This window comes from Micropterus dolomieu, linkage group LG03 (genome assembly GCF_021292245.1).
Source record: "Micropterus dolomieu isolate WLL.071019.BEF.003 ecotype Adirondacks linkage group LG03, ASM2129224v1, whole genome shotgun sequence".
Taxonomy (NCBI): Eukaryota; Metazoa; Chordata; class Actinopteri; order Centrarchiformes; family Centrarchidae; genus Micropterus; species Micropterus dolomieu.
The window spans coordinates 8436360-8462392 of record NC_060152.1 but is presented as its reverse complement, the minus strand read 5'-3'; the positions used below and the strand labels follow the sequence as shown (position 1 = coordinate 8462392).

The 26033-nt window shown below is 38.6% G+C and overlaps 3 protein-coding genes across 4 annotated transcripts; 1 reads left to right on the top strand and 2 right to left on the bottom strand.

The window, feature by feature from the left end:
* Nucleotides 1-1965: 1965 nt before the first annotated feature.
* pycard (PYD and CARD domain containing) lies at nucleotides 1966-18331 on the bottom strand. Its single transcript, XM_046044497.1, has 5 exons — nucleotides 17961-18331; nucleotides 17172-17210; nucleotides 6938-7192; nucleotides 6008-6061; nucleotides 1966-3616 (listed from the first exon to the last, which is right to left on the bottom strand). The coding sequence occupies exons 1-5, from the start codon at nucleotides 18211-18213 to the stop codon at nucleotides 3351-3353; spliced, it is 867 nt and encodes a 288-aa protein (XP_045900453.1). The 5' UTR covers nucleotides 18214-18331; the 3' UTR covers nucleotides 1966-3350.
* Nucleotides 11089-15714, top strand: LOC123968937. Its single transcript, XM_046045973.1, has 6 exons — nucleotides 11089-11442; nucleotides 13853-13878; nucleotides 13975-14325; nucleotides 14547-14725; nucleotides 14817-15002; nucleotides 15532-15714. Exons 1-6 carry the CDS (start codon nucleotides 11193-11195, stop codon nucleotides 15587-15589), a joined length of 1050 nt encoding a protein of 349 aa, XP_045901929.1. The 5' UTR covers nucleotides 11089-11192; the 3' UTR covers nucleotides 15590-15714.
* An 822-nt stretch (nucleotides 18332-19153) lies between the features above and the next one.
* On the bottom strand, nucleotides 19154-24579 carry LOC123969065 (ETS1-related protein). Of its 2 annotated transcripts, none has more exons than XM_046046176.1 (8): nucleotides 24446-24579; nucleotides 23953-24034; nucleotides 22397-22510; nucleotides 22226-22300; nucleotides 21981-22133; nucleotides 21623-21883; nucleotides 21281-21399; nucleotides 19154-20038 (listed from the first exon to the last, which is right to left on the bottom strand). In XM_046046176.1, the coding sequence occupies exons 1-8, from the start codon at nucleotides 24509-24511 to the stop codon at nucleotides 19763-19765; spliced, it is 1146 nt and encodes a 381-aa protein (XP_045902132.1). In that variant the 5' UTR covers nucleotides 24512-24579; the 3' UTR covers nucleotides 19154-19762. The 2 variants fall into 2 exon arrangements, with proteins under 2 accessions (XP_045902132.1, XP_045902133.1); XM_046046177.1 differs by having other exon boundaries at nucleotides 21981-22130.
* Between the last annotated feature and the right edge of the window lie 1454 nt (nucleotides 24580-26033).

The window sequence follows — 26033 nt, the reverse complement described above, 5'->3', positions numbered from 1 at the left end:
TAAATTTTTCCTCCATCCAATCCTGAAATAAATCAACATTAGAACCAGGTGATCTGTAGATAAAACATTTTTCTTTTTTTCCCCTACATACTTCTATTGTGACACATTCAAGTAAATCATCCACCACTATAGACATTTTTTCCACCACCTTGTGATTAAATTTCTTGTCTACAGACAAAGCCACACCACCCCCATTCTTGTTCTCTCTTTTCTCAAACATTTCATATTCTGAATATAATAATAATATCCATAGTCTGAGCCCTGTTGTCACTGTTTATCCAACTTTCAGATATAGCAATTATATTGAAAGGCTGTTTGAACTGATTTAGATAATATTTAATGTTGTGAAAGTTAGCGTAAAGGCTTCTGCTGTTAAAGTGTATTATTGATAGTTGGTTTTCAGTGTTAACTGAACTATTAAACTGTTCATTAGTGTAATAAAAGCAACTGCTGTTGGTGTTGAGGAAAAAAGGTGTTGTCTTGTGAAGAGAATAGGCATCTTGTTTCATGAGCCAGTTTTCTATATCTGAATCTGCACACTGAACTCCAGTACTGGCAATTATGGCCCTATAAGTTTTTGCTTGCCTCCATAGCCCCCTGCATTGTCTGTCATATAGTATATATTTCGTATCACCACCTCCCTGATCTTTGTTACAAACACTGACCCTTCAATGTCTGTGCTCAAGTATTTTATTTCCAAGGACATACACAACATATCCGTCAGTGAGGATATATACACTTTTATATACAGTATAGACTTTTCAGAAAATCGATACAAGCATCTATGTTTTTACAAATCAAAGACTCAGTTAAGCAATGCATCACATCATCAACATGTTGGTTTCTGGTTACCATTAAAACACACAAATCAATACTAAAAGTACAAAAACAAAACACATGACCCATATGAAATTCATTATCAGGTAGCCTTTTTGTTGCTCTGGGGTCCCCATCCTTGCATTATGAATGACAGAATCGTCCTTGCATGATCTACAAAAAAGATGTAGGATTCTGGATCGTAGACTTCAAGGTCTGTCTCTACTCGGTAGAGCTCTCCAAGCAGACCCACACCATCGCGTGGTGTAGGCACTTTTTGAAGCACTCAAATCTTTAGACTTTGTTTCTCAGTCTTTGGCTGAAAAACTAATGTGCGGTGTGCTTTAACATTGAAAAATTTCACCAAGCTCTCTTGTATAAAGATGAACTGATCCTTACTTGACAATCTAAAATCTTCCACCGCCCATTCAAACTGAGGCGCCAGAGCCTTTTGGTCCAGAAAATCGGCCAATGTTGTTGGGGGGAGTCTTCTTTCTAGGAGCCATACTCATTGCAACAGGATCTATAATTATACATTGTTTTGGAGTCATTACTCCCAATTGATTACCTGTGGTGTCCGTGACTGTGATGCAGCAAAGATGGCGCTGTTGTTCTGCACGAAGATAGCTCTGTCCGATGCGGATTCACCCAAAAATCGTTCAGTCACCCCGTTCCGCGCTCTGGGCCAGATGTGTACCAAGTCAAAAAAAATACCCCGCTATATAAACACAACTGACTGCCAAAGCCACTCCCAAACCTCAACCACCACTTTTAGAGGATAAGATCGGACATGCCCAAATACAAAGCCCCTTTTCACACCCCTCTTCACCATTTGTTGTTCAACCTCAATATGACCCCCAACTTTTTTTTGTTTTTAAATACAATAATTAAAATCAAGGTAGTTGGTTACTTAAACAGCATTTGCAGGAAACATTCAGGACTACTACATTCTTGCAGGCATGTGAAAAAATCCTGCGATACGCAGGCATCAATTTATACTTGAATATTTCCCTATTGACACAAATAATTGTGGTCAATGTGCACATTTTAGAAAACCTAGAGAGAAAGACGAGTACATGATTTCTAAACTCTCACATAATTATACAATTTTTAAGACACTCCCTTCACTCATAGTGTAAGAACAACACATAGCAATCAGAAGATTTAATTCAATTTATGTAAATTTCAAAAATATAAAACATTTTCAGTGACCTTCCAAATATAAACTAAATCTTATTGGGCAGAATAAAAGTGATAAAACAATCTTTTAGCATCTGTTATAATTTACATAAAATAATTAGGTTAAAAACAGACTCTTAATCCATTTGCTATTTGTTGGATAAAAACATTACATGTCTAGGGAGATCCTTAATTATTATTTCTGACATGATTGTCTGATAAACATTAGCTGAATCTGGTTTTAAACCGTACATGAAATCACATCTCATTTAAATGAAGCAAGTAAATGAGCCTCACTGATCAGGGCAGGCAAGGCACCACATACCATACAAATTTCAAGTAATTTAAGAGGGGGCAATAATTAGGGGCAGCTTAAACATTAACATGCATGGAAATATATTTTTTTAAAGAAAACCCCCACAAAGAATTTCCACAGAGTTAATGTATAAAAACATTTTGTGTTCAGGTAGACTAAAAATGTTATGAAATCTGAAAATGAATTTCTACGGAAGAGAAAAAAAAATTGGAAGCCTTATCTCATAATTACGAGAAAAGATGTCATAATTACGAGATAAGATCTCGAAATTATGAGATCCGGATCTCGTAATTACTAGATAATGGTAAAGTTGGAAACAGCCTATATTTACAGATTCAAGCTTCCGGGATCAATAACTCATAAGCAAACTGACGCCTCTTTATTATCGTAGTTAAGTAGACAACAAGCTACAAGTACATTGTCACATAAATGAGTCTTCCTAGGAGCTGCATAAATAACTATTTTATTTCTATGTGCAGCCAGCTGTGAGAAAAATCGACCTACCTAATATTAGGTATGCAAAAGTCTTTTTTCCCCCCAAACTAAGTGTTGTAGTAAAACCAGCAGTATATCATTAATGTGTAAGGTGATTTTGGGGGCACTATATTGTATAAGTGTGAAGTTATTGAATATCTCTGCAGAATGTGTTTTCGGTGTTGCACTTTGTAGACGGTCCCTGCGCACTCGTCTCACAGCTGGCTGCACGTACAGACCAATGTTATTTGTGCCGATCCTAGGAAGACTCTTTTATGTGAAAATGTACTTGTAGCTTGTTGTCTACTTAACTACGATGGTAAAGAGGCGTCGTTTGTGTTTTTAACACGTTTTGCTTACGAGTTATTGATCCTGGAAGCTCGAATCTGTGAATATATTTCCAACTTTACTGAACTCAGTAATAAATGGCACCTTTCCAGTCATCTCTAATTACGAGATCTTTTCTCATAATTACGACATCAGAATCTCGAAATTATGAGATAAGGCTTCCAATTTTTTTTTCTTTGGTGAATGCAATGTGCTTCCGTAGATTTCACCACAACATTTACTTCTTTTCCTTGAGGTCAGCAATTAGATATGGCTCATTTCTCTCAAGGATTTCATATAAGATGTTTTTGCAGGCTTCACCACCTTTCAGGCAACATAGGTAGATTTCTCTCATCTTCTCCTGAGAGGTAGCCAGAGCCCTGATTTTTTCATAAATCTCTGGTTGGAGGACATTTTTGTCGAATAGCTCATCCAGAATGGGTGCAGTGTTGCTCACTCTCTTAAACAACTCCACTTTATGTTTCTCCACAAACTGTAAAGAGGCTGAGGAAAGAGGATAAAATTACTACAGTGACTAACTGGATTTGTAGATAACATGAAGCTGATATAACATTTCTTTTGAAAACTAGGGATGCACCAAATGTTCGGCCACCGAAATTAATTGGCGTAATAAGTCAAAAGACCGAATAAATATTACCGAACAATTATGTTGCTAATCGGCAGTGTGGAAGCGTTTTAAAGTGTAAAGTCTCCTAGAAAGACCTAAAAATCTCTGTTTGCAGACACGGTTCTGCTGAATTGTCTCCTAGCACATCCACTCCATCTGTGGCTGACTTTTTAGGAAAGGTAACAAACGGTCTGACTCACTTTGAGTGTATCAGTCACTCGTTTCTGAGAAGGCGATTAAGCTAGCCGCACCTAAATTTGGAGTGCACACGTATTCAAGCCTTTATGGTAAGTGAAACGGACCAGTGCGAGCTGACAGACAGGTTAGCGACTTTATCCATCATTTTCTCTCTTTACAAAGACAAGTGTTTCAGTATGAGCGTCCTACCTGAAGAGAGGCTGTGAAGTCTGTATGTTACGCCATACGAGAACCACCTACAATGTTGTTTATCAAATTGGGTCGGACTTAGCGCGAGGATACACATGACAACGTCCATTTTTGTATGTTTATACTGTATGGAAATAAGTTTAGGCTAATTGGATTATACACACAAAGTATAAAACATTTTACATGTGTACATTAAAAGTAAATGGACACATGTAATTTACTTTACCGCACCCACCCACCATAGTCTCTCCAAATCATGTGGAAAACACTGAGTAAAAAGCACATTTTGACTATTTAATTCATGCAATGGTAAAAAAAGGCCAAATAAATGAAACAATGTAAATGTACTTGTTCGGTGATTTTTTTTATTATATTCGGTTTCAGCTTCGGCCAAGAATTTTCATTTTAGTGCATCCCTGTTGAAAACAGTTTCATAACAAGATTCTATATATCTTTTACTCACTTTATTCAAAAAATAGATGACTGAGATTCATCAAATGTTAAAAACACAGACAACACAATCCTTGGATTTTTCTGAGAAAAGGACTTAAGATTCTCTAACAGTGATTTCTATGTGCATTAAAATCCACAGAAGCATTTAAACTGCATGTGGGTCCCAGGACGAGTACTTACTGTTGTTACAGTTGCTAATGAAGATTAAATAAAACACAAACATGACTCATACAACAGTGTTTTAGAGGAAAATTGACGCATCAGGTATTAATTTTGATGTTTTTGAAAAGAATTTAACATTTTCATATAGTGGATTTATAACTTTAGAATTAATCTGAAAGACTAAGGTCTACATTTTACAGTTATGACGCATTCTCCAAATGCCATTTAAAGCTCTGACAATTTGGGAAACACACTGGCTTTCTTGAGCTGAACTGAGATGACAAGATTGATACTAGATCAGTACACTAAAAATTAAGCTAGGAGACAGAAAACATGGGGGAACAGTTGGCCTGTCCAAATTTTCAAGTTTTTGAAGGGATTAAACAAACAAGATAATGTGTAAATTAGTGAGCTTTAGAGGTGGCGGTAGAATTAAAATTTGGACAGAGCCAGGCTAGCCGATTCCCCTTGCTTCCAGACTTTATGATAACCATCTCCTGGCTCTAGCTCTATTTTTAACGCACAGACATGAGTGGTATCGATCTTCTCATCTAAAGGTAAAAACACAAAAAGGCATATTTTCTCAAAATGTCAAACTAATAATTTAAATCCAACACACCTACAGCGCTTATCAGTGGCCACTGTTTCTTTCACTACTCTGGAGCCTGTAGTCTGTAGAACAGGTTAGGCCTGTTCTTAATAGAGTACATGGCATTTACAGAGAAGACATCAACTACTGTCTGCCATGGTATTTACACTAGTTGCTCCAGCTGAGGGTCTTGCTGCTGAAATCAATTTAGTATATTGGTCTCAAGACTAGTGTTTATGCATAGATTGTGTTTCCATACACATGGCAAAAAAAAGGCTTTCTTTCATGGTAAAAAATTAAAAGTTAATGATGATGTTCAATTTTTTTCTTATTATCATTGAAATGACTAAAATGAACATTTCTTTCATTTATACTGCAATTATGTTTTGTTACTACTATTTCTTCAATATCTTAAGACGTTCTTGCGCTGCTTTAATATTTTGATGAGCCTAAGACTCTCTGTCAAAGTTGTATTCTATTCTAGTCTTGTATTGTACTGTAGATAGATAACCTATTGTTGATGTACTTGTCTGACGGCTTAACGTTTACATCGTACAACTTTGAAGGATAAAGCTTAAAGTTAAATAAAAAAAACAATGCAACTCATCTACAATGGAAAATCTGTAAAAAAAATCTGTAATCTGGTTTAAAAAAGAAAACTAAGAAAACAACTCACTGTCACTGGGACCAGGTTGTGAGGGTGGTGGGGTTTCTTCACGTACATCATCCTCTGCAAAAATAGGAAGAAAAAAAAAAAGGATAATTATGATGTAATAATAATTTGAGATACAGGATTAATGTGGGACACATTAACTCTGGACTAACATTCATCCCTCCCAAATGAACCACTGAGTGTCAAACACATGGTCTCTTGGTGACTTGGTAATGTGTGTAATATTATCTGTATTAATATTCTTCTTCAATATTCTCTGCTTCAATAGGCCTACTCTGGTTACTCTGTCCCAATACTGTAGTTTTTAAGATTGTATCCATTCCATATCAGCTCTACCAGTTCGCTACTCATTATTATTATTGGTATTTAATTCACTATTACTATTTATCACGAAACTTGGTAATACTGTAAAATACTGTACATATCCACACTCTTTTATATTTTTAGAGTGTGGATATGTGCAGTATTTTACAGTATTATATTCTCTTCTTATTATATTCATTTTGCAAAAGTAGTACATTCAACTGGTCTGTGCAAATGTTGGTGTCTAAATGTGTAGTCAGTTGATTTAAAATGTTAAGGTATCATGTTTAACCAGATTACAGCTGTTTGCTGTAGGCTATTAATCTGCAAATAATCGTTGAATGCATGAACACATATGCACAGGTTTGAACGCCTGTAATACAGACTGGCAATTCCTACTGCAGAGCAGAGCAGAAATGTGGTCGCCATACGTGCTTGAAAGTGAAAGTAAAAAAAAGCAGGAAAGGTAAAATGTTTCAGTTTGATGTTCAACTTCATCAATAGGCCTATACAAAAAATAGCCATTTCGATGAAATGCTGACAATTAGCCTATTGCTAATTTGCATGCAAGCGGACATAAATAGTTTAATGTTCTGCATCAAACAAGTAGGCTAGCTGTAAGATATTTACCGAGTGAGTCTGCTTCACAGTGGCAATCAATCTGTTTCAACAGCTCGGCGGTAACGGTGACAGCTCTGCGTTCGGTAAAAGTGGAAACCAGGATGTCTGCGATGTCTAAAAAGCTTTTACCCTCCACCTTATTTCTTCTGACCCGGGGTTCTTCTCTGCGGTCCAAGAGCTGGCGGCAGAACTTATCAAAGTTATCTTTTGATAAGTCCTCCAGCGCGTCTGCTATTGCCTTTCTTATGGTTTTGGGGGCCATTTCTCACCCAGAGATCCCAAACTGACCGTCCTAGTAATCAAAAGTCTTTCTTCTAGACCAGCTCTCCGAAGAAAACGCCCAGAGCTCACTTCTTCTAAACCTGGTTTAAAAAGGAAGAAAAATATGGTGCATTCATATGCTGTGGGAAATGATACAATTCATACTGTGGCTGGACCTACATTTTCCCCAGTCCCCATTGGTTAGTGTGCATTCAGGTTAAAGTCCCCTCCGGAATATAAAAACATGCAACACACACACGCACGCACACACGCACGCACACACACAAATATACACATCGTACACTTATCAGCCACAACATTATGACCACCTGGTGGGCTCCCAGCTAAAGACCCGTGAAGGAATGGATTCCACTATGACTCGTGCGTTCTGACACCTTTCTATCAGAAAACCTTTTCAACACAGTTCACAGCTTTTCCTTCTTCGGACCACTTTTAATAGGTTTTGACCACTCCAGACCTTAGGTTCTTTGACCCAGTGGTGTAGTCTACTTTTTTGTAGTGAGTATACTGTGCCTCATACCCGTCCCAGAGTGCATCCCATAAGCACCACTACGCTCACTATGTAATAGAGAGCATTCTGATGGACTGCTTCGGCTATGTGTTATCAACACTGCAAAGACTTTAACAGCCAGTGACAGTTACAGGTGGGCAGGGCGTCACTTTGTGTTGAAAAGTGGTGGGGACATTTTAGGGCTCAGATAAGAGTTTACACTTAGCAATCAAGACGCGGCAATCCATAATATTGGGGTCACGAAAACAAGACTTTAAGATATTTTACTATTTTAACAAATATTCCTTGATGAAATGTACGATCGGGGGATCTGGGAGTCCTCCCCTGTAAAAGCATTTGAGCATTAAACACTTAATTTTCTGTATTCTGGAGACATTATTGCACCAATTTATGATGGAAATGTCTTTTTTTCTACAAAGGTGAACAAAGTTCAGGTGGCAGGTGTTCAGAATATAATTATATAATGCAGTAATCAGTTAATTGTTTTTTTTTTTTTACTTAAGTAATTGTTTTTTGTACAATGCAGATCTGTTTCTTTTCTATATTTACATTGTGTTGCACGTTTTCTTATTGTGCCAAAAAAAAACCTCTCATAGCACTCACATTTATTTAACATTTCTTGTTTTGTTTCAGAACATTTATAACAAATGCTTTCAAAAATGTCTCCAGTGTCCCCAGTTTAAATGACACCTGCAGGTGGGGAGAATAGACTAATTTTCTAAAGTTTAGTATTACTCAGTTAGGAGCTACATTTAACCTTAGATGTTATATGAATCTGGTTTTATCAGCTTGCAATTTTCAATGCACATTTATTCAACTTGCAACTATTATTCTAATTAAACTCATTCATTACAGAATATTATGAACAGTGAGGACCCAAAAAGTGGTCCACATCATCTCAAGCACATCTTCCAAAACCATTGTCAAACTTAATTAGCTACTGTATCAGCTTAAATGCATGAGCAAGCTTCCAGGAACTGCTACTTCTACTACTGCGAATATAATTAAGATGAACATCAACATAAGTGGGTTTATAGTTTGACAAACAGGACAATATAATATAGCATAATATACAGTTTGTAACTCACTAGCAACTGGAGCAGGAACGCTTTCCTGAGAATCCTCCGGTTTTTAAGATTTCTTCAGTTTAAAATTAATTCACTGATAGTGGTCAGTACATCCAATGGTACACAGCAAACATGAGCTATTATTAGTTAATTCGGCGAGCTTGTATATTAACCAGTCATACATGGATTAAAAGGTTCGGGTAATTTTCTTTTCGTTCAGCCTCTCTAGGCTACACTGTTTCAACCTGACCTTTATTTTCCACTGGCAACACAACCCATTGGTCTACCACCGGAGAGGGAGCGGGCCGGGCGAGAGAGAGGAGGTCGCGGGGATCACTCTGGCTGGACGAAGCCTGGCGCTACTGATTTACGCATGATCCATGATTATAGGCTACAGAAAATGAATGGCAAAAACAGCATATTGTTGATATTTTAGAGACCCCCCAAAATATTACAAATCATGTTTTCAGGGGAGCTCATGTCTTAATAAGAGGAGTAAAGCTCCCCGTAGTTCACACCCTGGCTGTAGCCTCGAGAAAAAGCCTTGATAAGCATATTCGGGCCCTGTAATTGGGCATTTTCTTAGATCGCTCAGGTAACCAGCTGCTTCAGATCAGCCCAAAACAAAATGCTTCTTTGATGCTGATGTACTTAATCTAGAAATGGGAGACTTTTGAGTGCTTGAGTGGCTCCTCCAGCTTGACGCGATCTTGCAAAACAAGCAGCCTACATTCTCATGTTTCTTTTTTCTTATGTGGCTATAATGGGCCTATAGTGCTCACTGCTACAATCATGTAATATTGACTTTGTTTCACACTGTACACGCACAACGTTCTCCTGGTTCAAAGTCCGTTTTCTGGCCCTCCATTCACCCCAACCACGATCTTACTTTGTCTTTTCTATAAATATCATATAGGCCTAACAGCCTTTACCGTCACAAACTGACGCTACAGGGATCCCCAGTGCGTTACAGACAGACATGATAGGCCTTGACGATGCCATAAGTCACGAGTCGGGGAGTGAGAAGGGGTTGTAGGGATACAACAACGGTCAAAGATCAAACAAAACGCAGCTCCTTTGTTTTCAGTTGTGGGTTAACATAAAAAACATAGGCTATCTCTGTTATTTGATTTTCCGTTTTTTCCGATATGGTTTTGAAACGAAATAATGAAAGAACGAACCATACATGGATTGGAGAAGTGCTGGAAAGGCAACGGTCCTCCCAGCAGGGAGAAAGAGAAAGCCATCTTCTTCTTCGAGTTTTAATGGGGGTTGGCATCCAGAAAAGTTGCATTACATTACGTTTCCCAGTGCAACAAATGTGTCCACCCAAGTATTCCCATTCAAAACCTTGTCCATTATATAGGCTAACCCAGACTCAATAGTCTGATATGGTGCAAATCCTTCCATCACTCTAATGTCCATCTCTTCTCCCGATATGTCAACAATGTCTAGGAATCGGTTTGCAGCATCCAATTCCATCTTAATCCTCTCCGATTGACTCTTTATTTCAACAGCACAATTTACTACCATAGCAGTGATTGCCAAAAATCGTTTCGTAGCCATGCAGGTATTCTGATCGCCTCTATTCCTTTTCGGCTCCTGCACCCTGTAGCGTAATATACAGTAGCCTATATAGTCCAAATAAATCCTTTCTGGCAATTCCCCCTCAAAGGCCAGACACACCTCCTCCTTCTCCCCTTGTCGAAATCGTGTCAGTCTTCTTGCCTCACAAACATCTTCAATAGGCCTACTCCAAAATGATTTCAGTGGTCTTTTTACACACGTATAGGCTACACTTTCATCCTCGGTGCATTATCTCTCTCCACCTTGACACACAATCAATGATAACCATACCACTTCTTGTTATCGTGATCGACCGATGAAAGTTTCCCACCTTGTGTAAATATATGAAGATCCCTGGCCTACAACCTGGCCAAGATAGATCAGTCTTACTTCTAGCAAACCCACATTTTGCTATAGGTTGACAGTTAAATTTGCTACTACCAACCGGTCAAACACTCACTCACCCAACTGATGTATAGGCTCGGTTCAATAAAACTGCTCTTTTTAAGGGGGCGCTGCTGAGGGTTCAATTGTGTGCAGACTTGACAAATAAACATCAATTTGTTCAAACCATTTTCGTTTACTTTTGGCGTCATACACCCATCATGCACCTGTAACTCTTTGAGGTTGGAATTTTCAACTGGGAAAGTTCCCAGGTGTCTCGAACGCAGCATTAGGTCTCATGAGGAGGAAGTGAAAGGCACGGACTTTTTAGGCGCGTAATTTAACCTGGATCTATACGTGCTGAGCCCCACTGAGTAGCCTACTAAGCAGTGTATGGTACTCAGCCGCCACTATTACCATAAACCTGTAATCGGCTGTAATCCGATGAGAAATAATGGACCCGACAATCAAACTGGCTATAGTGCATGTGCTGGAGGATCTGAGTGAGATAAATTTTCAGAAGTTTTGTCACCAGCTGAGAGACCGCAGAGAAGAGCCGCGGGTTAGACTTAGAGCCGTGGAGGGTAAAACTGTATGCCAGATCGCAGACCTCCTGGTTTCAACCTTCACCAAGATTAAAGCCCCTGAAGTGGCTGTGGAGATATTGAAGCAGATTAACTGCCACGAGGAGGCAGAGACACTGTGTGAGTGAACACTGATGAAAATATCCGATAGAAACGTTTAGGATTAAAGTGTAATTTAGCTGTGGTCGAAAACGCCAACAATTAATCCACTTTTGGATTAGACATTGTCTGCCCTTTTTATGTATTATCTGCAGCCTGTTTTCCTGGTCTACTGTGAAGACCCTGTTATTTGGCTGTAAGTAGACCTATCCGGTCTAGCCTGCAGCCTGGTGGACTCTGCCCCTCTAGATAAGATATATAATAAACATGGTAATATATAAAACTTCAGGATGTGTTAAAGTAGCCTTCTCACTAATCTTTCATGTGTTCATGACCATGGCACATGAAACAGTAAACACAACTCGTCATTCAAAAAAAATAATATAAAAGATCGCTTGAGTGAATTTTCTTTCCGTGACTGAAAACAGCTTCTTTCGTTTTTCGCTTTCTCCGTGAAAGCGTGACGCATCCACCTGATTTTTCCCGGTATTGTGGACTGTATGTGCTGAGGTAGTTTGGCATATCAGACTTGTACGGAAAAATCGCTGTGTTTCATTCGTCCCGCTTTTCAATCGTCCCGGCTCTCCCCCTGCTTTACGGTTTAGTTACTTTACACTTTAAATTATATTGGTATGGTAGGTCAACACAGACTACTGGCGAACTAGGCCTACTGTAGATGCGAAGTTATGGAGTAACGTTAACTATTTGATCTTACAAAGACCTTATAGCCTACTGCAGTTTTTTAAATTATCATAGGGCGTGTAGGCCTATGACATAGCCTACAGAGAAATAGTCTGAACGTTTGGGAAGAACTTAGAGAAAGAATTTATAGCCTATCTATTTCACTACTGGGTACTTATCCTATAACTATTACAGGTTACAGTATAACCATAAACTGAGCTAAAATCTGGACATTTCAGGAAAGGAGGAGTCATAACTTCTGCATCATTTAATAACATTACATTTAGTCATTTAGGCTAAGTGATGCTTTTATCCAAAGCGACTTACAATTGCTATAATTACATGTCAGAGGTCACACCACTCTGGATCAACTAGAGGTTAAGTGTCTTGCTCAGGGACATGCTCAGTGGATGTGTCACAGTGAGAATTGAACGTTTATGTGATTTTATTTTATTTATTTACTTATTACCAACAAACAGCCAACTGCATTGTTCCTTTCTAATTTTGGAGTGCTTAACCCTCGTATTGTGTTTGAAAAGGGTTTACACTGTTCGCAAGTCAAATTTGACTTGGTTAAAATGTATTACCAAACACTAAAAATGTTTAATCTGCTTAGTAACTTATTATTCATTCATAACCATAATAGCCTATATTTAATAATAATAATAATAATATAATAACACTTACATATTTTGGACCAATAACACTGTCAAAATTGACCACATATGGCTACATATCTATGAAAATATATAATTACTTATCAGTAAGTATCATTTGTGTGTGTGTAAGAGAGAGAGAGAGTGTGAGTGTGTATTACTTCCTGTGTATTACTCACCTTCTTCATAGGAAGTCCTCATAGCATAAATCATTACATTTTAGAGTGTAGACTTGGTTAAAGGTTAGGGGAAAGTTAGGTTTTTGTTGAAGGGATAGGAGGCTAAGCGATTCTGCAGAAAGATATGATTATTTATTTGAACTACACTTCCAAACACCCCCCTCTTCAGTGGTCCCTCAGCAGCTTTGCCCCAAAATTAATGGACGTGCATTGCCAAGGTGACCAGTAGCCTACTACGTAATATGGCAGAATCTATATATATATACGCATATATAGAACTTACTCTGTAACTGCAGAGAACAGACCTTGGGATATCGACTACATCCCTCCTCCCCCACATACAGCTCTTATTATTCATTCATTAGGGGTTATTGTTTGTGGAATTTTGAGGAAAATAATGAATTTCATCTATTTTGGAATAAGGCTGTAACATAACAAAATATAAAAAAATAAAAATAAAGAGCTGTAAATACTTTACGGATGCATTTTAAATTAACCATACAGTATATACTTTATGTGTTGTTGAATCCTGCCTTGTGTTTCATCTCGCTATTTTTTTTATTTATTTCCTGGGATAAAAGGAGGCTGTGCTGAAAAAAGGTAAGTTTGCATGTTGATGAGCTGTAATGCTTTTGCCAGGGAGAAGACTTTAAACATTTTAAAACCTACAAAATTTTCAACAATGTGGTTACACTGGAACAGAGTAGAGTAGAGTAGAGAGTGGTCGACAGTAGAAGTAAGCACACAGCTGTGGCCATAGATATTTTAAGTGCTCTAAAATTATAAAGGAACAATGTAGTTTAAAAGTCTAAAAAAGTCAATACTGCAGGGCATTAATGTTCATACTGGTGGAGTGTATAATGTTCCACTGTGTCTTATATTAGCCTTTGACCATACTGTTATCTTATTCTACAGATTCAAAAACCAAAGCCTGTGTGGATGTAAGTTTAACTTAATGAAATTCAAATATTCACATTGGCATGTGGCTGGTCGTTAAAAATTATACTGGCAGTGGTGTATTTATTTTTGTTCCTTAGAGAGGTGACCCTATCTTCCCCAAGACCTCGACTGGAGAGTTGGAAACAAATCCCTCAGAGGAGGCTCGGAAACAAGCAGCCGGCCAGCGGATCTTACGAGCTACTCGAAGTGGTGTGAAGAAGCCAGAAGAAGTGAAGGCTGAAGCGAAGGCCCGCGTCATATCTGAGGGAGGGGACCCTTCCAATGATTGGCTCATATTGAGCAGGTTTATGATTCAGTTTGGCCAGTACAAAGGTCAAACCTTCAAATGGCTGTTGGAGAATGATGTGGGGTACACTGCTTACATAGTGGCTGGCCACCAAAAGCAGCGAGAGCCCACTATGTATCAGAGCCCACTGATGGCTAACCAGGTACTGCAATGCAGAGGCTGCCTGCATGCTGAAATTTGCAAGTTTCCAAAAGTTTTTAATAATGCAGCCTTTTCCACCTTCAAGTTCCCCTCGTTATTTTTAGATTGTTTGTTTATTTGTATTTACCTTAAATTTCCCCTTGTGGGACAAATGAACTGTTTTGAATTTAATTGAATTAAATATGAACAGGTGCAAAGAGTAAACAATTCTTTTCATTGAAGGATTCCTTGACTCAGTACGCGTCTGCTTACTGTGAGCTTAAAAAAGAGGTCAGATTTCATCGTGGGTACAACAGATCTCTCCAGTCAGGCCAAGAAGGAAAGGCCCTGGTTGGCTTTGGTCTTCACCGACTGGACACGCTGCAGGATCTGTACGAATCGAAGGACCCAAACAAAATTAGGTATAACAGAATGCATTAGTGAATTGCAGTGGATTTAGGCATAGGTACACTAGCAGACATTAAAGGCCACCACTCTATCCTTTGTACATAGCTATGTCAGTTTCCTCCGGACCAAGAAGTCAACCTGCGATCCAGGGTCCAAAATGGAGGACGCCATCAGGTACATTTTGAAGCGTGACCAAAGGCGGGGTGCAGCTGCCACCAGGAGGCCAACCCCCAGCTTTGCCCCTAGAGCAGCCAGAAAACACACTAGAGACCAGCCTACCACTGCCTCAAGGTATGGGTTGTGTATTGAAAAAGTTAACTTGTACTGACTAGTAACGCTGTATGTAGTGCAAGACCTGTGCTGTTGAAGACCTCTGTGTCCTTCACATGTTTACTGCAGGCTCGCTAAAGATTTGATATTTGCTTTGATATTTTATACATTTACAAAAAAAAAGCTGACTGGTACCTTGATGCATCTCACCACCAGACATTAAATACTTACATACATACTTTTAAACTTAACATTACAACACATATAACCGTAGATATACAGCATATCCATCTCCTCAAGGATTAGGTAAATATAACTGTAGTTTACTCCACATACATTTCTTATTTATTTCATTCTCTGGCATTTTGATTAATCAAAGAGCCCATGTATCCCTGTGTTGCCTATAGACTATAGAAAGAATATATAGCTTTATAGCATCTTATAAAGTTTGCAATTACTGAACTCATTGTGTAAGTTAGAGTGCCCATTTAACAGTGTCATTTGTAGATAATTTGGTGATGCATTAATGTTTCCTCTGCCTCCCCTCCAGACCCATAGTGAGGAAGCAGAAAAGGAGCTTGACAGGGAAATCATTCCGCCCTCGATAAAGACAAAAACCTTCTTTCTCTTTGGAATACAGTGGCCTGTCCTCCTGTGGCACCCATGGAAAAATAATGAAGGTGCTAAAAGTTTGTACACATTTTCCCAATTATCAATAAAAAACATGGATTAAGAGGTTTTTCAGTAGTAGTTTCTGTCATAGTTTCTCCTTATCCAAATCAAGGGTCTAAGAATAGAGGCTGTCATACACTCTACTGGTTGTGTAACCCCTTGAGGTAAATTTGTGATTTTGTGCTATATCATTAAAATTGACCTCACTTGACTAATACATTATTTATCAACAATAATATACCCCTTTAAATACAACTCTTATAATGTAAATGATGCCTAATAATAATAAAAATATATACACTAATAATAACACTCATACAGCTATTTGTTGACAGAGCATTTTCTACGGGCATATGCAAAGAAGGCCTCTTCCTAGGAAAAGAATATGTAAAAAATGCATAAACAGGTAAAACAAATGAATGTGTTAGCATCTAAATATAGTCTGCAGTTAAATATGACAAGATCAACCATGTCTCAATGGGTTAAAATGCTCTCTAGTTGAACTTTAATTTACAACCTCTGATTTAAACACATTCTAGCACCACTTGCAATTAGGCTTAACAGTTAACACACTATTGACACATTCATACCCAAATACCCAAATTAATGCCGATAATAAATCTTTGAGGCAAAATATCACAATAAAAGGTCAATTTATGTAGACAAATGTATTGTGGAAATATACAGTAGGCCCACATATCTATTATTTCAAATCCCTGCCAGGACTAATACTGATAAATTCTTATGTTCTGCTTTTGAAACTGTCTGAAGTGACTGAGGTTATTCACGTATTAAAGATGGTGAGTCACAGAGGAAAAGTAACCCAAGAAAGTTTATTAAGATGACAAAATATAAAACACTGACTCCCTTAGTCTTTCATCTTGGGTTCAGCAGCTAATCCCCTTTTTTGCTGGGCAGTTCATTTGAGATGATGGATGCAACAATTTTCACATCCTGAATGACAGCACACGTGTCGAGTGTTTCCCTGAGGAGAAAGAGAGCAACATTGATGAACTCATTAATGAATAATCTTGGAGTTGATGGTTTACGTCTTTTATCCGGATTTATTGCTCTTTGAATGGTTATGCAGCAATTTTCTTCATCTAAAATGTTGTTTTGTGAAACATATTGAAGATATGAATACTTATAATTTAACCCTTGGAACTGAAACAAAAAATTTTGAGGTATTACATGCTGCATCTTTTCCTGTGAATCCCTTGTTCTTGTTCAGGGGATTTAAATTCAGCAGGGAAGTGGTGGACCCCACCATAAACAAGCAAAATTGCTATACAGGTAAGCTATATAAGTACTGAATGTTTATACATAAAATGGCTGTTGCAGAAATAAAATTGTATCAAAAGTGGTTTTGACTAGTAGCTTTAATGTGACAAAATGAACAATGAACAATGAACTGACTATGAAATAAACTAGATACCATTAAAAACAAAATAATAGCCAACATCCGGCCTCCAGGCACTAAAATATATTCTCAGAAGGTGCATTTCTATCAATGTGTACCTTTTCCCACCATGATGGCTCCTGCTGATGGTCTTGCAGCTGTAAAACATTTAAGAAAACTTTTATTTGCATAACAGCTGTACTCTTTACATGTTGACATCTTCATAGCATGCAGGAAAAAAAAACAATACTTGGTAGGTCAACTCACTGTCTAGGAGATGTCTAACATTCTCCAGCTGTCTCTTTGACTGTAAAAACAGAAACACATAGGTTGAATAGCACTGACACATTTTCTACATAGACAATAGCGTACAGTTTCCACTTTAGTAGCTAAAACATTAGTTTGGGCCTCAAACAGGGTGTTGGAGTGTGGGTTAATTTTACAACTGAAAAGATTAGGCATGTTGGGTTGAAATAATTGTGATTTCTGTGTAACTGATATCTAACAATAATTTGTCTTAATGATTGTCAAAGAATTCCTAAGAATTATGTGTATTTTGATGATGTACAGTATGTATATTGCTGTTGCTACTGTTTCAGTCTTTATGTGTTTAAATCAAAATAACCTACAATGTTTCAGGTGAATGGATGATGGTACTAACATGTTTCTCCAATAGAAAAGGTAGGGTATATGCTATATAAGAAGCCTAGTCAACTATATGTTTGAGGTAAATTTGAAAGTGTTACACACATTAGGTTTGTGCACTTGAGAGCACTTTTAAGTTAATTTTTGGTACCTTAATAGTTTGCTGTCCTCTATAGCATGTTATAGCCTAGGCCTTCTGTATGTATTCCAATGTCGAAATAAACCGCGGAAATTAAAGTAGCCTATGCAGAAGGTGATCTCACCGAGTGTCTGTGCCTCCTCGTTGCAGCCGATTTGTCTCAGTATTTCCACAGCCACCCGAAGAGCTCCGGACTCGGTAAAGGTTGAAACCAGGACGTCTGTGACATCTAAAAAGTTTTTATCTTCCACCATATTGCGTCTGACCCGCGGCTGTTCTCTGCGGTCCAGAAGCTGGTGGCGGAACTTTTCAAAGTCCTGCTTACTCAGGTCTTCCAGTGTGTTTGCTATAGCCATCTTAACAGTCCTGGGGGGCATTTCTTAGCAAATCAACAGCTGAAAGACCTAAAAAAAAAGTTTGTGTTGCAGGTAGTCGTATTTCCCCTCCCTTTATAAGAAAGTTACAGCAAAGAGTACAGTACTGATTCAATACAGGAAGGAGGCATTCAGGGCCGCTGGAAATTATCGAAATCACGAGTTGCTCGTGTATTCAACAAAGTAGGCAAATACAGCACTGACAGGTGGATTTTGTTTTACGCTCCAATGAACACAGGTGGCAATGTAACATCTGACACACAAAAAACACACACACCAAAAATGCAAAAATGCAACTAATCCTGTAGCCTTTCCAGTATTACCCATAAATTTGAATAACACAAAAATCTCTCTATTGAATGAACATAATTATTGTGTGCATATACTGTTTTCAACAAAATAAAATGGTATGCATACCATCTACTGTAGATACGAGTATCACTCGAAAGCAGCACCAGATAAGGAAGTAAAGCCTGTAGCCCATACATTATGCAATATGCTTAACAATTCACTCACTACTGCCGGATTCATACCCCTAAAAGCACCAAAATAACTATGATAAATGTACATTAACTATAAATCCTTCAGGCAAAATATCAAAATATCTTATTGATTGTATCAGTTAATGGAAATTGTCTGTTTAATTTGATTAAACACTAAAATTATTCATTTATATCATACCTTTGTTAATAAGTTTCTTTTTTAGGCTTTTATTTCTTTTTCAATATTAAATATGTCTCAGCTAATTCTTCCAAATATGTGTCTAATATAAAACTTAAATATATAAAACCTATAGTAATACCTTAGCTATTACAAATAATATAACCCAAACTGAACACATTTTAATATTTTCATAATCAAAGCCAGATACCAGATGGAGTACTACTAAACAAATTATGCCTAGAATGAAAACATATTTATGGATTGAGACACTTCACACAGATCCATGTTTATATACAGTTTATTTACACATCATCACCACACAGGCTAAAACTTTCACAGCGAGTGACTGAAAATCATCTCAGTTTATGTTATTCTGATTAACAAGGGAGGTAGACATGAGTTTTGCATAGAAAAAAAAAATATATATATAAATGCAAAAAATTCTACATGGAAATAATATACACACTATTTACAAATCAATTTCTTCTTAGAAACACAACACATGAAAAAATGGCCCCAGAAATTGCAGAAAGTATCTATTGATATAGTGCTTAAAATGCCCCGAGCTAGTTCCTGTGCAGCAGTTATTTAGCCCTGAGGTTAAGGAGCTATATGTTTTTGGGTCAGGTATTGGAAGTACTGGACGTATTAAGTATGATCTATTATTTAAGAAAAAGCAACATATTCTCTTTAAAAACTGGTTACTTTTTCTCCCTGAAATGCTGCATTTATAAATGGACTCCTGGTCTGCCTGCAGCAACATCCCCCTGTGAGGATACTCTTCAGCCGGGGCTTGAGGAGTCAGTGTTGACTTTGTAGGCTGTAGTACTCCTTTAAAATGTGCTGATCACTCTCAGCCAGCAGCACTAAGAGTCCTGGCACCCTTTCTCTACTGTGACGCCCACGTTTCACTGCTGAGCTCCGACGCCGCACCCCCAGGACACTGCCATGTCTCTGTGTTTGTGGGCAAAACGTTCAGACTGGTCAGGACCTCCTGCGCTGTCTTTCCCAGCATGCCCTGCACGTCACAGACAAATCGGTAGACGTAGCGTTTGCCTGCAGTCTTGTGGATGATGTTCTTGTGGTAGTAGTAACGCAGGCCACGGCTCAGCTTCTCATAGTTCATCTTGGGTTTGTTCTTGCACTGGCCCCAGCGCTTGGCCACCTGTGGGATCAACAAGAACCATCAAGAGTTGAACTGTGTTTTTAAATCTAAATAAACCCTCCATGTAGCAACTGTGGAAGAAGTAGTCAGATCCTTTACTTGGGTTAAAGTACCAATATGGCAATGTAAAGTATGAAAATATGTAAAATGTAGTACTTTACTGTTGTAGTTGGTTGGCTAGTTTTAACTGCTTTATATACTGTTTGGTAGTTTAGTTCAGTGGTTCTAGGGGTCAGGCCCCTCCAAAGGGTCACAAGAGAAATCTGTCATGAGACGGATAGAGACTAACTAAGTAAGGCTTGTTTTTGCTGACCTCCAGTGGTTGAACTTTTCACCTAGCTGCAGAGAAGTACAAGTGGACTCCAGACCCCGACATCATCACTGGGCGTGGTTACAGGTGCAACAGAGCACATTTCTGTCCCCACCAAGTTGATGCTGAGTAAAGGTACAAGGTACGAGGTTGTTTGTTTGTCATTATACGGCACAAGGCTGCATAACGAAACAAATTTTGTAGTTTGTTCGAGCTACACACAACAAATATTTAAGTATAGGTCTATATTAAAATTGGGTCAAAGGTGAAACAGGCTTAATACTTTAACACAAAGCTCTGCTACAAATGTTGCTCTTTGTGTGTGTAGAATTTTTGTCTAATCTTTGCTTTTTGTGAATTATTTAGGCCTCAAACGGTTATTTACATGTAACCATTTGAGAAGTTCAGTGGGGAAATGTCTCTTTTGGTGGACCTGCTAAAAACTCTGAAATGTGACCTGGGGCCCCAACTAGTATTTTATAAGCTTATTTTGTGTTTCCCTCTGAAATGAGACCCCCACACCAGACTGTGGACTTTTGGGGAAAGAGCCTTCAGTGTCGCAGCCCCCACCCTCTGGAACTCCGTCCCCACAGAGATCCGAAATGCTCCCTCTCTGGACACTCCTAAAACTCCTAAAAACCCACCTCTTCACAAAGGCATTCAACCCTGAATGACTTTTTATTGCTCTGTCTCTGCAATTATGTGTAAAGCGTCCTTGGGTCTCGTGAAAGGCGCTACTAAGTTATTAAATGTCATGGTACAAGTATAAAGTAGCATAAAATGGAAATACTCAAGTCTAATTCTTTAAAATTGAAAAGTACCTTTAAAATTGTACTCAAGTACAGAACCTGAGTATATGTTTTTAGTTACTTTCCACCACTGCCATGTAGTACTCAGCAGGCACCCAAATCCAAAACAAGATATTTCCTTACCTCTGTAGGGTCAGACATCTTAAACTCCCAGCCATCTCCCGTCCAGGAGATGAAGGTTCGGCAGGCAGAGTCCAGAAGTAACTCCAGTAAAAACTGCCACAGCTGGATTGGACCAGAACCTGAATGAATGAATAAATACAATGATTTATTCGGTTACAGAAGGCAACCTAGTTTTTATTAACTTGTAATAATCAGTAAACAGAGGTAGTTTGTCAGAAATGTCAACTCTTTTTAAATAATCCAACTGGGATTTTAATACATTTTAATATTCTTATTCTCATCCTGTAAAGACCAATCAGAGTTAAAGAGCAACTCGGACAAGATAAGAGAGCAAATTCTAACCTGGATACGCTGACATTCCTGGCATCTGGCCCTCCCTGTCTGGCCTCTGCGGGTGTGTGTTTTTGCGTTTGGCCACACGGGGGCAGTACTGCTCTGAGGACAGAGGGCCGTGGTTTGAGGGGCAGGAGGACAGAGGCGGGTGTGGTATGGGGGCAGTGAAGCTGGGAGACGAATATTCAGGCCAGAAGGAGGACGACTGCCTCTGTCTGTCAGAGTCGTACAGTTCAGCCGAGTGGCACGAGTAGCTCTGATCTGTCTCACCTGGAACAAAGAGAAGAATTATACACTGAAACAAAACAAAACTCAAAATTTAATTTAATTTGGGTTTAATATCCATAGCCTAGGTGAAATGTCTTACTTTGTAATGTATTTGATCCTTTTCCAGTTAGAAAAGGGCTGTGGCTGCTTTCTACGGCCGGACTGAACTGTCCGTTCTGGGTCACCAGGCTCTGGTATGTCTGTGGAGACTCCTGGTATCCAGTTCGCGACTGGTCTACAGTCAGCCCATCTGCTAATAAAACAGAAAGTTAGTCACAAAAAGAAATTCCTTTAAAAAGGTCTTTAACACAAAGAATGATTAAGACTACAGAGTCAGAGGCTCACCATGTGGATATGAGGCCCACCAGTTGAACTCCTGGTATGAGTCCAGGTTGAAGAGGCCAGTGTCGCTAGCACTCACTGAGGAAGGAAAAAGAACAAAAATTGTGATATGGCAAAAACATCACCATGTGACTCATTAATCAATTAGTGTTTTCTTATATTTTTAAGTTTCACCTTTAATGTCATAAGAGTGAGACACTTTTGGTGGCTGACAGTAGCTGCTCTCTGTAATGTACTGTCCGGGTGTTTTGCTGTCTAACAGAAAAGACAGGTCTTCACCAGGGTAGTCTGGAGGTTAAACACAATACAGACAGATGGAGTTAGTAAATGATGATGAGGGCAGGATAGAGACATAGTTTGTGCTTGTAAAGGACCACACCAGTGGTTTTATCTGACATATTTTACATTAGTGCTTAACATTTTCCAAAACAAAGTTGTTCTTTAATGATTTCATCTCTACTGGGCAGCTGTTGGTTACCATTAATTTCAGTTCAGTATGAAAATTCACTTGCAGAGACTTGAAGAAATAATTCATGGCATTAAACACATGTCCACCTGTTCTTTAATTAGTTTTTGCAGGTTTCATACAGTTTCCATCTGTGTGGAGGGCCTATTTTGAAAAAAATCTTCATTTTGATGCATTTAGGTGCTGTGGGGAAAGTCAGCCATGACAATCATGAAAGTAGGCTGCTGCACAGCATCAACCTAAATGTACATGAACTTTTCCCAGATGTTGATGTTTGAATACCATCTGTCTTTTTAGTTTGATTCAGTGTATTCAGTGTCAAATTGTAGGAACATCATTGAATGCACCAACCAGCTCCTGTTCACAGTTATATTACAGAATATTAAGATCATATAACTTTGACAAACAATAAAAGCTATCTACAGCATCCCATTTCAAGTTTGCAAGTTGATTTTATTACCGTGCTGACCAGAGGCTGTTTTTAGGGTAGAAAATCTAAAGATGCAAAATCATTGGTATGGTCCTTTAAGCAGGAGGTTAATTACAGCTCAGCAAAAAAAAAGACATTAAAAAGGAAAAATGGGATGAATTTGTAAGTTTTGGTTTTAAATCTTGACAGTGGATGTTAACAATAAAAAGGCGTTTGTTTACTGTTGAATCACTGAAACCCATGCACCTCTGATTTTTTTTTCACTTCAATGGATGGAGGTATACTTGGAGGAAACAAGGGAGGGAGGGGGAGGAAGAGAGAGGAGGAAACGCCAGCGGAGGGAGTGTGACAGAGTAGTGATGGAGGGATGGGGAGGGGGGACTCTAAATCTGTTGGAGGAGGAAGTCTGGAGGAAAGGATTAGGGAAGACAGAGATGGGAGTGTCTTTAACCTGACCACCCTGTTTCTCTCTGTCTTTGCCTACCTCAGCCCATTCAACCATGCATTCCCAGCAGCTCCACATTATCATGACGCAGCCCTTCTGCATTTGAGCGAGACCCCCTCCCCCCCTGCACACACACACACACACACACACACACACACACACACACACACACACACACCACCAGAGTGTCAAGGTCTTATTGAGAAAGTTCTGACAGATGTGATGATACTGTCTGCGCAAATATTTCCTCTGTCCTTCAGCTGCTCAGGTTCAGCGGAAACAGATCGCACACTAGTACAAAAAAAGTTTAAACCTTGTACCATCACCAGGAGTCATGAGGTTTAACTTGTGATGGAGAAAACATCAGTCAAGTGATTCTCTAAACTCACCATAAGATGCAAAGTCAAAGCCAGCTGGCACTTCCTGTGTCCTGAAGTCTTCTGTGTAATATCCAGTCTGACAAACCTCCATCTGTGTTGAAAAGGGTAGTGATTACAACTTTTCATCTTTGTTGCAATTTTAACCCAACCCTCATCCTTGATCATTTAGAGGCAACAACAACATACGGAGCAAACACAAAAAGCCTTGCACTTTGTTATTTTGCAATGAAAACTAACTGTACTGTCACAGAAATAAGATGCAACTTACAATTTCATTATTTTTCTTATTAAACAATTATTTACTCTTGGAGACAATGTCAGAAAACAATGAAAGTCTATGTTATTTCCCAGAGCCAACCAAAACTCTGCAATATATATATTTTTTAAGCTATTCAGTGAAATAAACTGTTAGAGATAACTTTGGTTAACAGACTCTGAATGAATGACATGATTTTCTTTATTGTGTATAAATGCCCAAATAAAAGCCAAGTGAAAAACCTACCTTTATTTTCGAGTCTTTGCGGTCTGTGTTTCTGTCTCCGGGTTTGATGACAGTCTCCCAGTGCATCTCCTTCTTTCCTGCTCTCTTTGTTTGTCGCTCTTTCCCAGATGCAGAGACTTTGTTTACCGTTTCAAACCGCACAAGAGTGGTCAGTCTCCGGCCGAAACGGTCCCGTTATAAACGCAGCGGAGGGTGGGAGGGGCGCGTGCCAACTCTGCGTCGTGACAAGTTTGTTTGAAACAACGTGACGTCAGACGGCGCCCCCACCCCTCAGTAACAAGAGACTAAACATTCATTCATAAAAGACTCACTCACTGACGACATAGTCCTCTGGTAAAATATCACGAGTTTAAATCGAGTGTAGATACCTTAAAGATTCATTTAGCCTTAGAGTAGGCTATAGAAAAATATGCACTGCAGGGTAGGATTCATTACTAACAAAAAGGAAAATTATAAAAGGAAAATACAAACCCCAATATCAACTCACAAGGTTTCCTATGTTATAATAGCCTATCTTAAAAAGAACACAGTTTAAAACATAACAAAGTCATGAATTTACTACTGAGTAGGTTACCACAGTCACTACTAAATCTTACACGTGTAATTGGGATGCTGAATAAATACCAAACCAAACCAATAATGTCACTTGGCCTATTAGGTCCCACTGTAGGCTATATAGGCCCACAGTTTGAGTCCCGCAAGTAAAACTGTAGGCCTACCTTCATAATATTTCTGATTATTTTTAGTTAGTTTTATTTTAGGCTACAAGTTATTTTGTCTGGCACAACGCTGGAGTGATCAACAAAAATTGATTTTGAAGGACCTGAATGGCATCTGTTGTCCCTCAGTTGTTAAAAAGCTTCTTTTGGCAAACATCGGACGGTCGATCTGACAAACAAGACATCTGAAGAGGAGGCTTGACTTGATTATCCAATGGGCCTTTATTTTCAGACTTTTCAATTGTTTGATAAGGAATAAAATGCTTAATGCAAATAATCGTTAGTTGCAGTCCTTAAAACAGTCTAGCCTGTGAGATTACAACATGATAACATCATTCACAAGACAGTAGGCTATGGCCAACAGGCTTAGCCTACACATTCAACATGCACAGTAGCCTCTAACACGTGTTAATCAGCTCTAACATATCATACAACTTTTTTATAGACCAGGTCTAGAGGCTACTCTTTGTAATATTATAAATTTTATAATATTTCTGGCTAGCCTACATCTTTAAACCTATTGAGGCTGATATACAAAACTATATGAATAGGCCTATTGATTAAGTGGCTGAATATTGGCAGCCGAACCAATAAGCAGTCTATTTTAAATCTATCGCTGAATGACCTTAACATATTTCAAAGCTGCGGTCATTCTGATTGTCTGACAGGCGGGACTAAATAACTGAGCCGCAGTTTGGGTGGGGATGAAGTGCAGGCTTTTGAAATCAGAGTAGTCGGCTTCTAATGAGTTGGGAGGAAGAAAAAAAAAATCTCTGTATCTTTAGAAACCATTCGACAAAACAATGGCCCTTAAAAAAACACACAAGTGCTCGCCGAAGAAAGTCTGAAATCACGGCGTGAGTGGCTGC

What these genes read in the sequence shown, in the direction of transcription:
- LOC123968937 (XM_046045973.1), top strand. Translation starts at nt 11,193, where the DNA reads ATGGACCCGACAATCAAACTGGCTATAGTGCATGTGCTGGAGGATCTG. An exon ending in CGAGGAGGCAGAGACACTGT is followed by an intron (nt 11,443 to 13,852) that starts GTGAGTGAACAC and finishes CTTATTCTACAG; the next exon opens with ATTCAAAAACCAAAGCCTGT. An exon ending in CAGCCTACCACTGCCTCAAG is followed by an intron (nt 15,003 to 15,531) that starts GTATGGGTTGTG and finishes CCTCCCCTCCAG; the next exon opens with ACCCATAGTGAGGAAGCAGA.
- pycard (XM_046044497.1), bottom strand. Translation starts at nt 18,213, where the DNA reads ATGCCCCCCAGGACTGTTAAGATGGCTATAGCAAACACACTGGAAGAC. An exon ending in CTGTGAAGCAGACTCACTCG is followed by an intron (nt 6,062 to 6,937) that starts GTAAATATCTTA and finishes CTATTTTTGCAG; the next exon opens with AGGATGATGTACGTGAAGAA. An exon ending in ACAACCTGGTCCCAGTGACA is followed by an intron (nt 3,617 to 6,007) that starts GTGAGTTGTTTT and finishes CTCTTTCCTCAG; the next exon opens with CCTCTTTACAGTTTGTGGAG.
- LOC123969065 (XM_046046176.1), bottom strand. Translation starts at nt 24,511, where the DNA reads ATGCACTGGGAGACTGTCATCAAACCCGGAGACAGAAACACAGACCGC. An exon ending in AGGAATGTCAGCGTATCCAG is followed by an intron (nt 21,400 to 21,622) that starts GTTAGAATTTGC and finishes TCATTCATTCAG; the next exon opens with GTTCTGGTCCAATCCAGCTG. An exon ending in AGATGTCTGACCCTACAGAG is followed by an intron (nt 20,039 to 21,280) that starts GTAAGGAAATAT and finishes TTGATCCCACAG; the next exon opens with GTGGCCAAGCGCTGGGGCCA.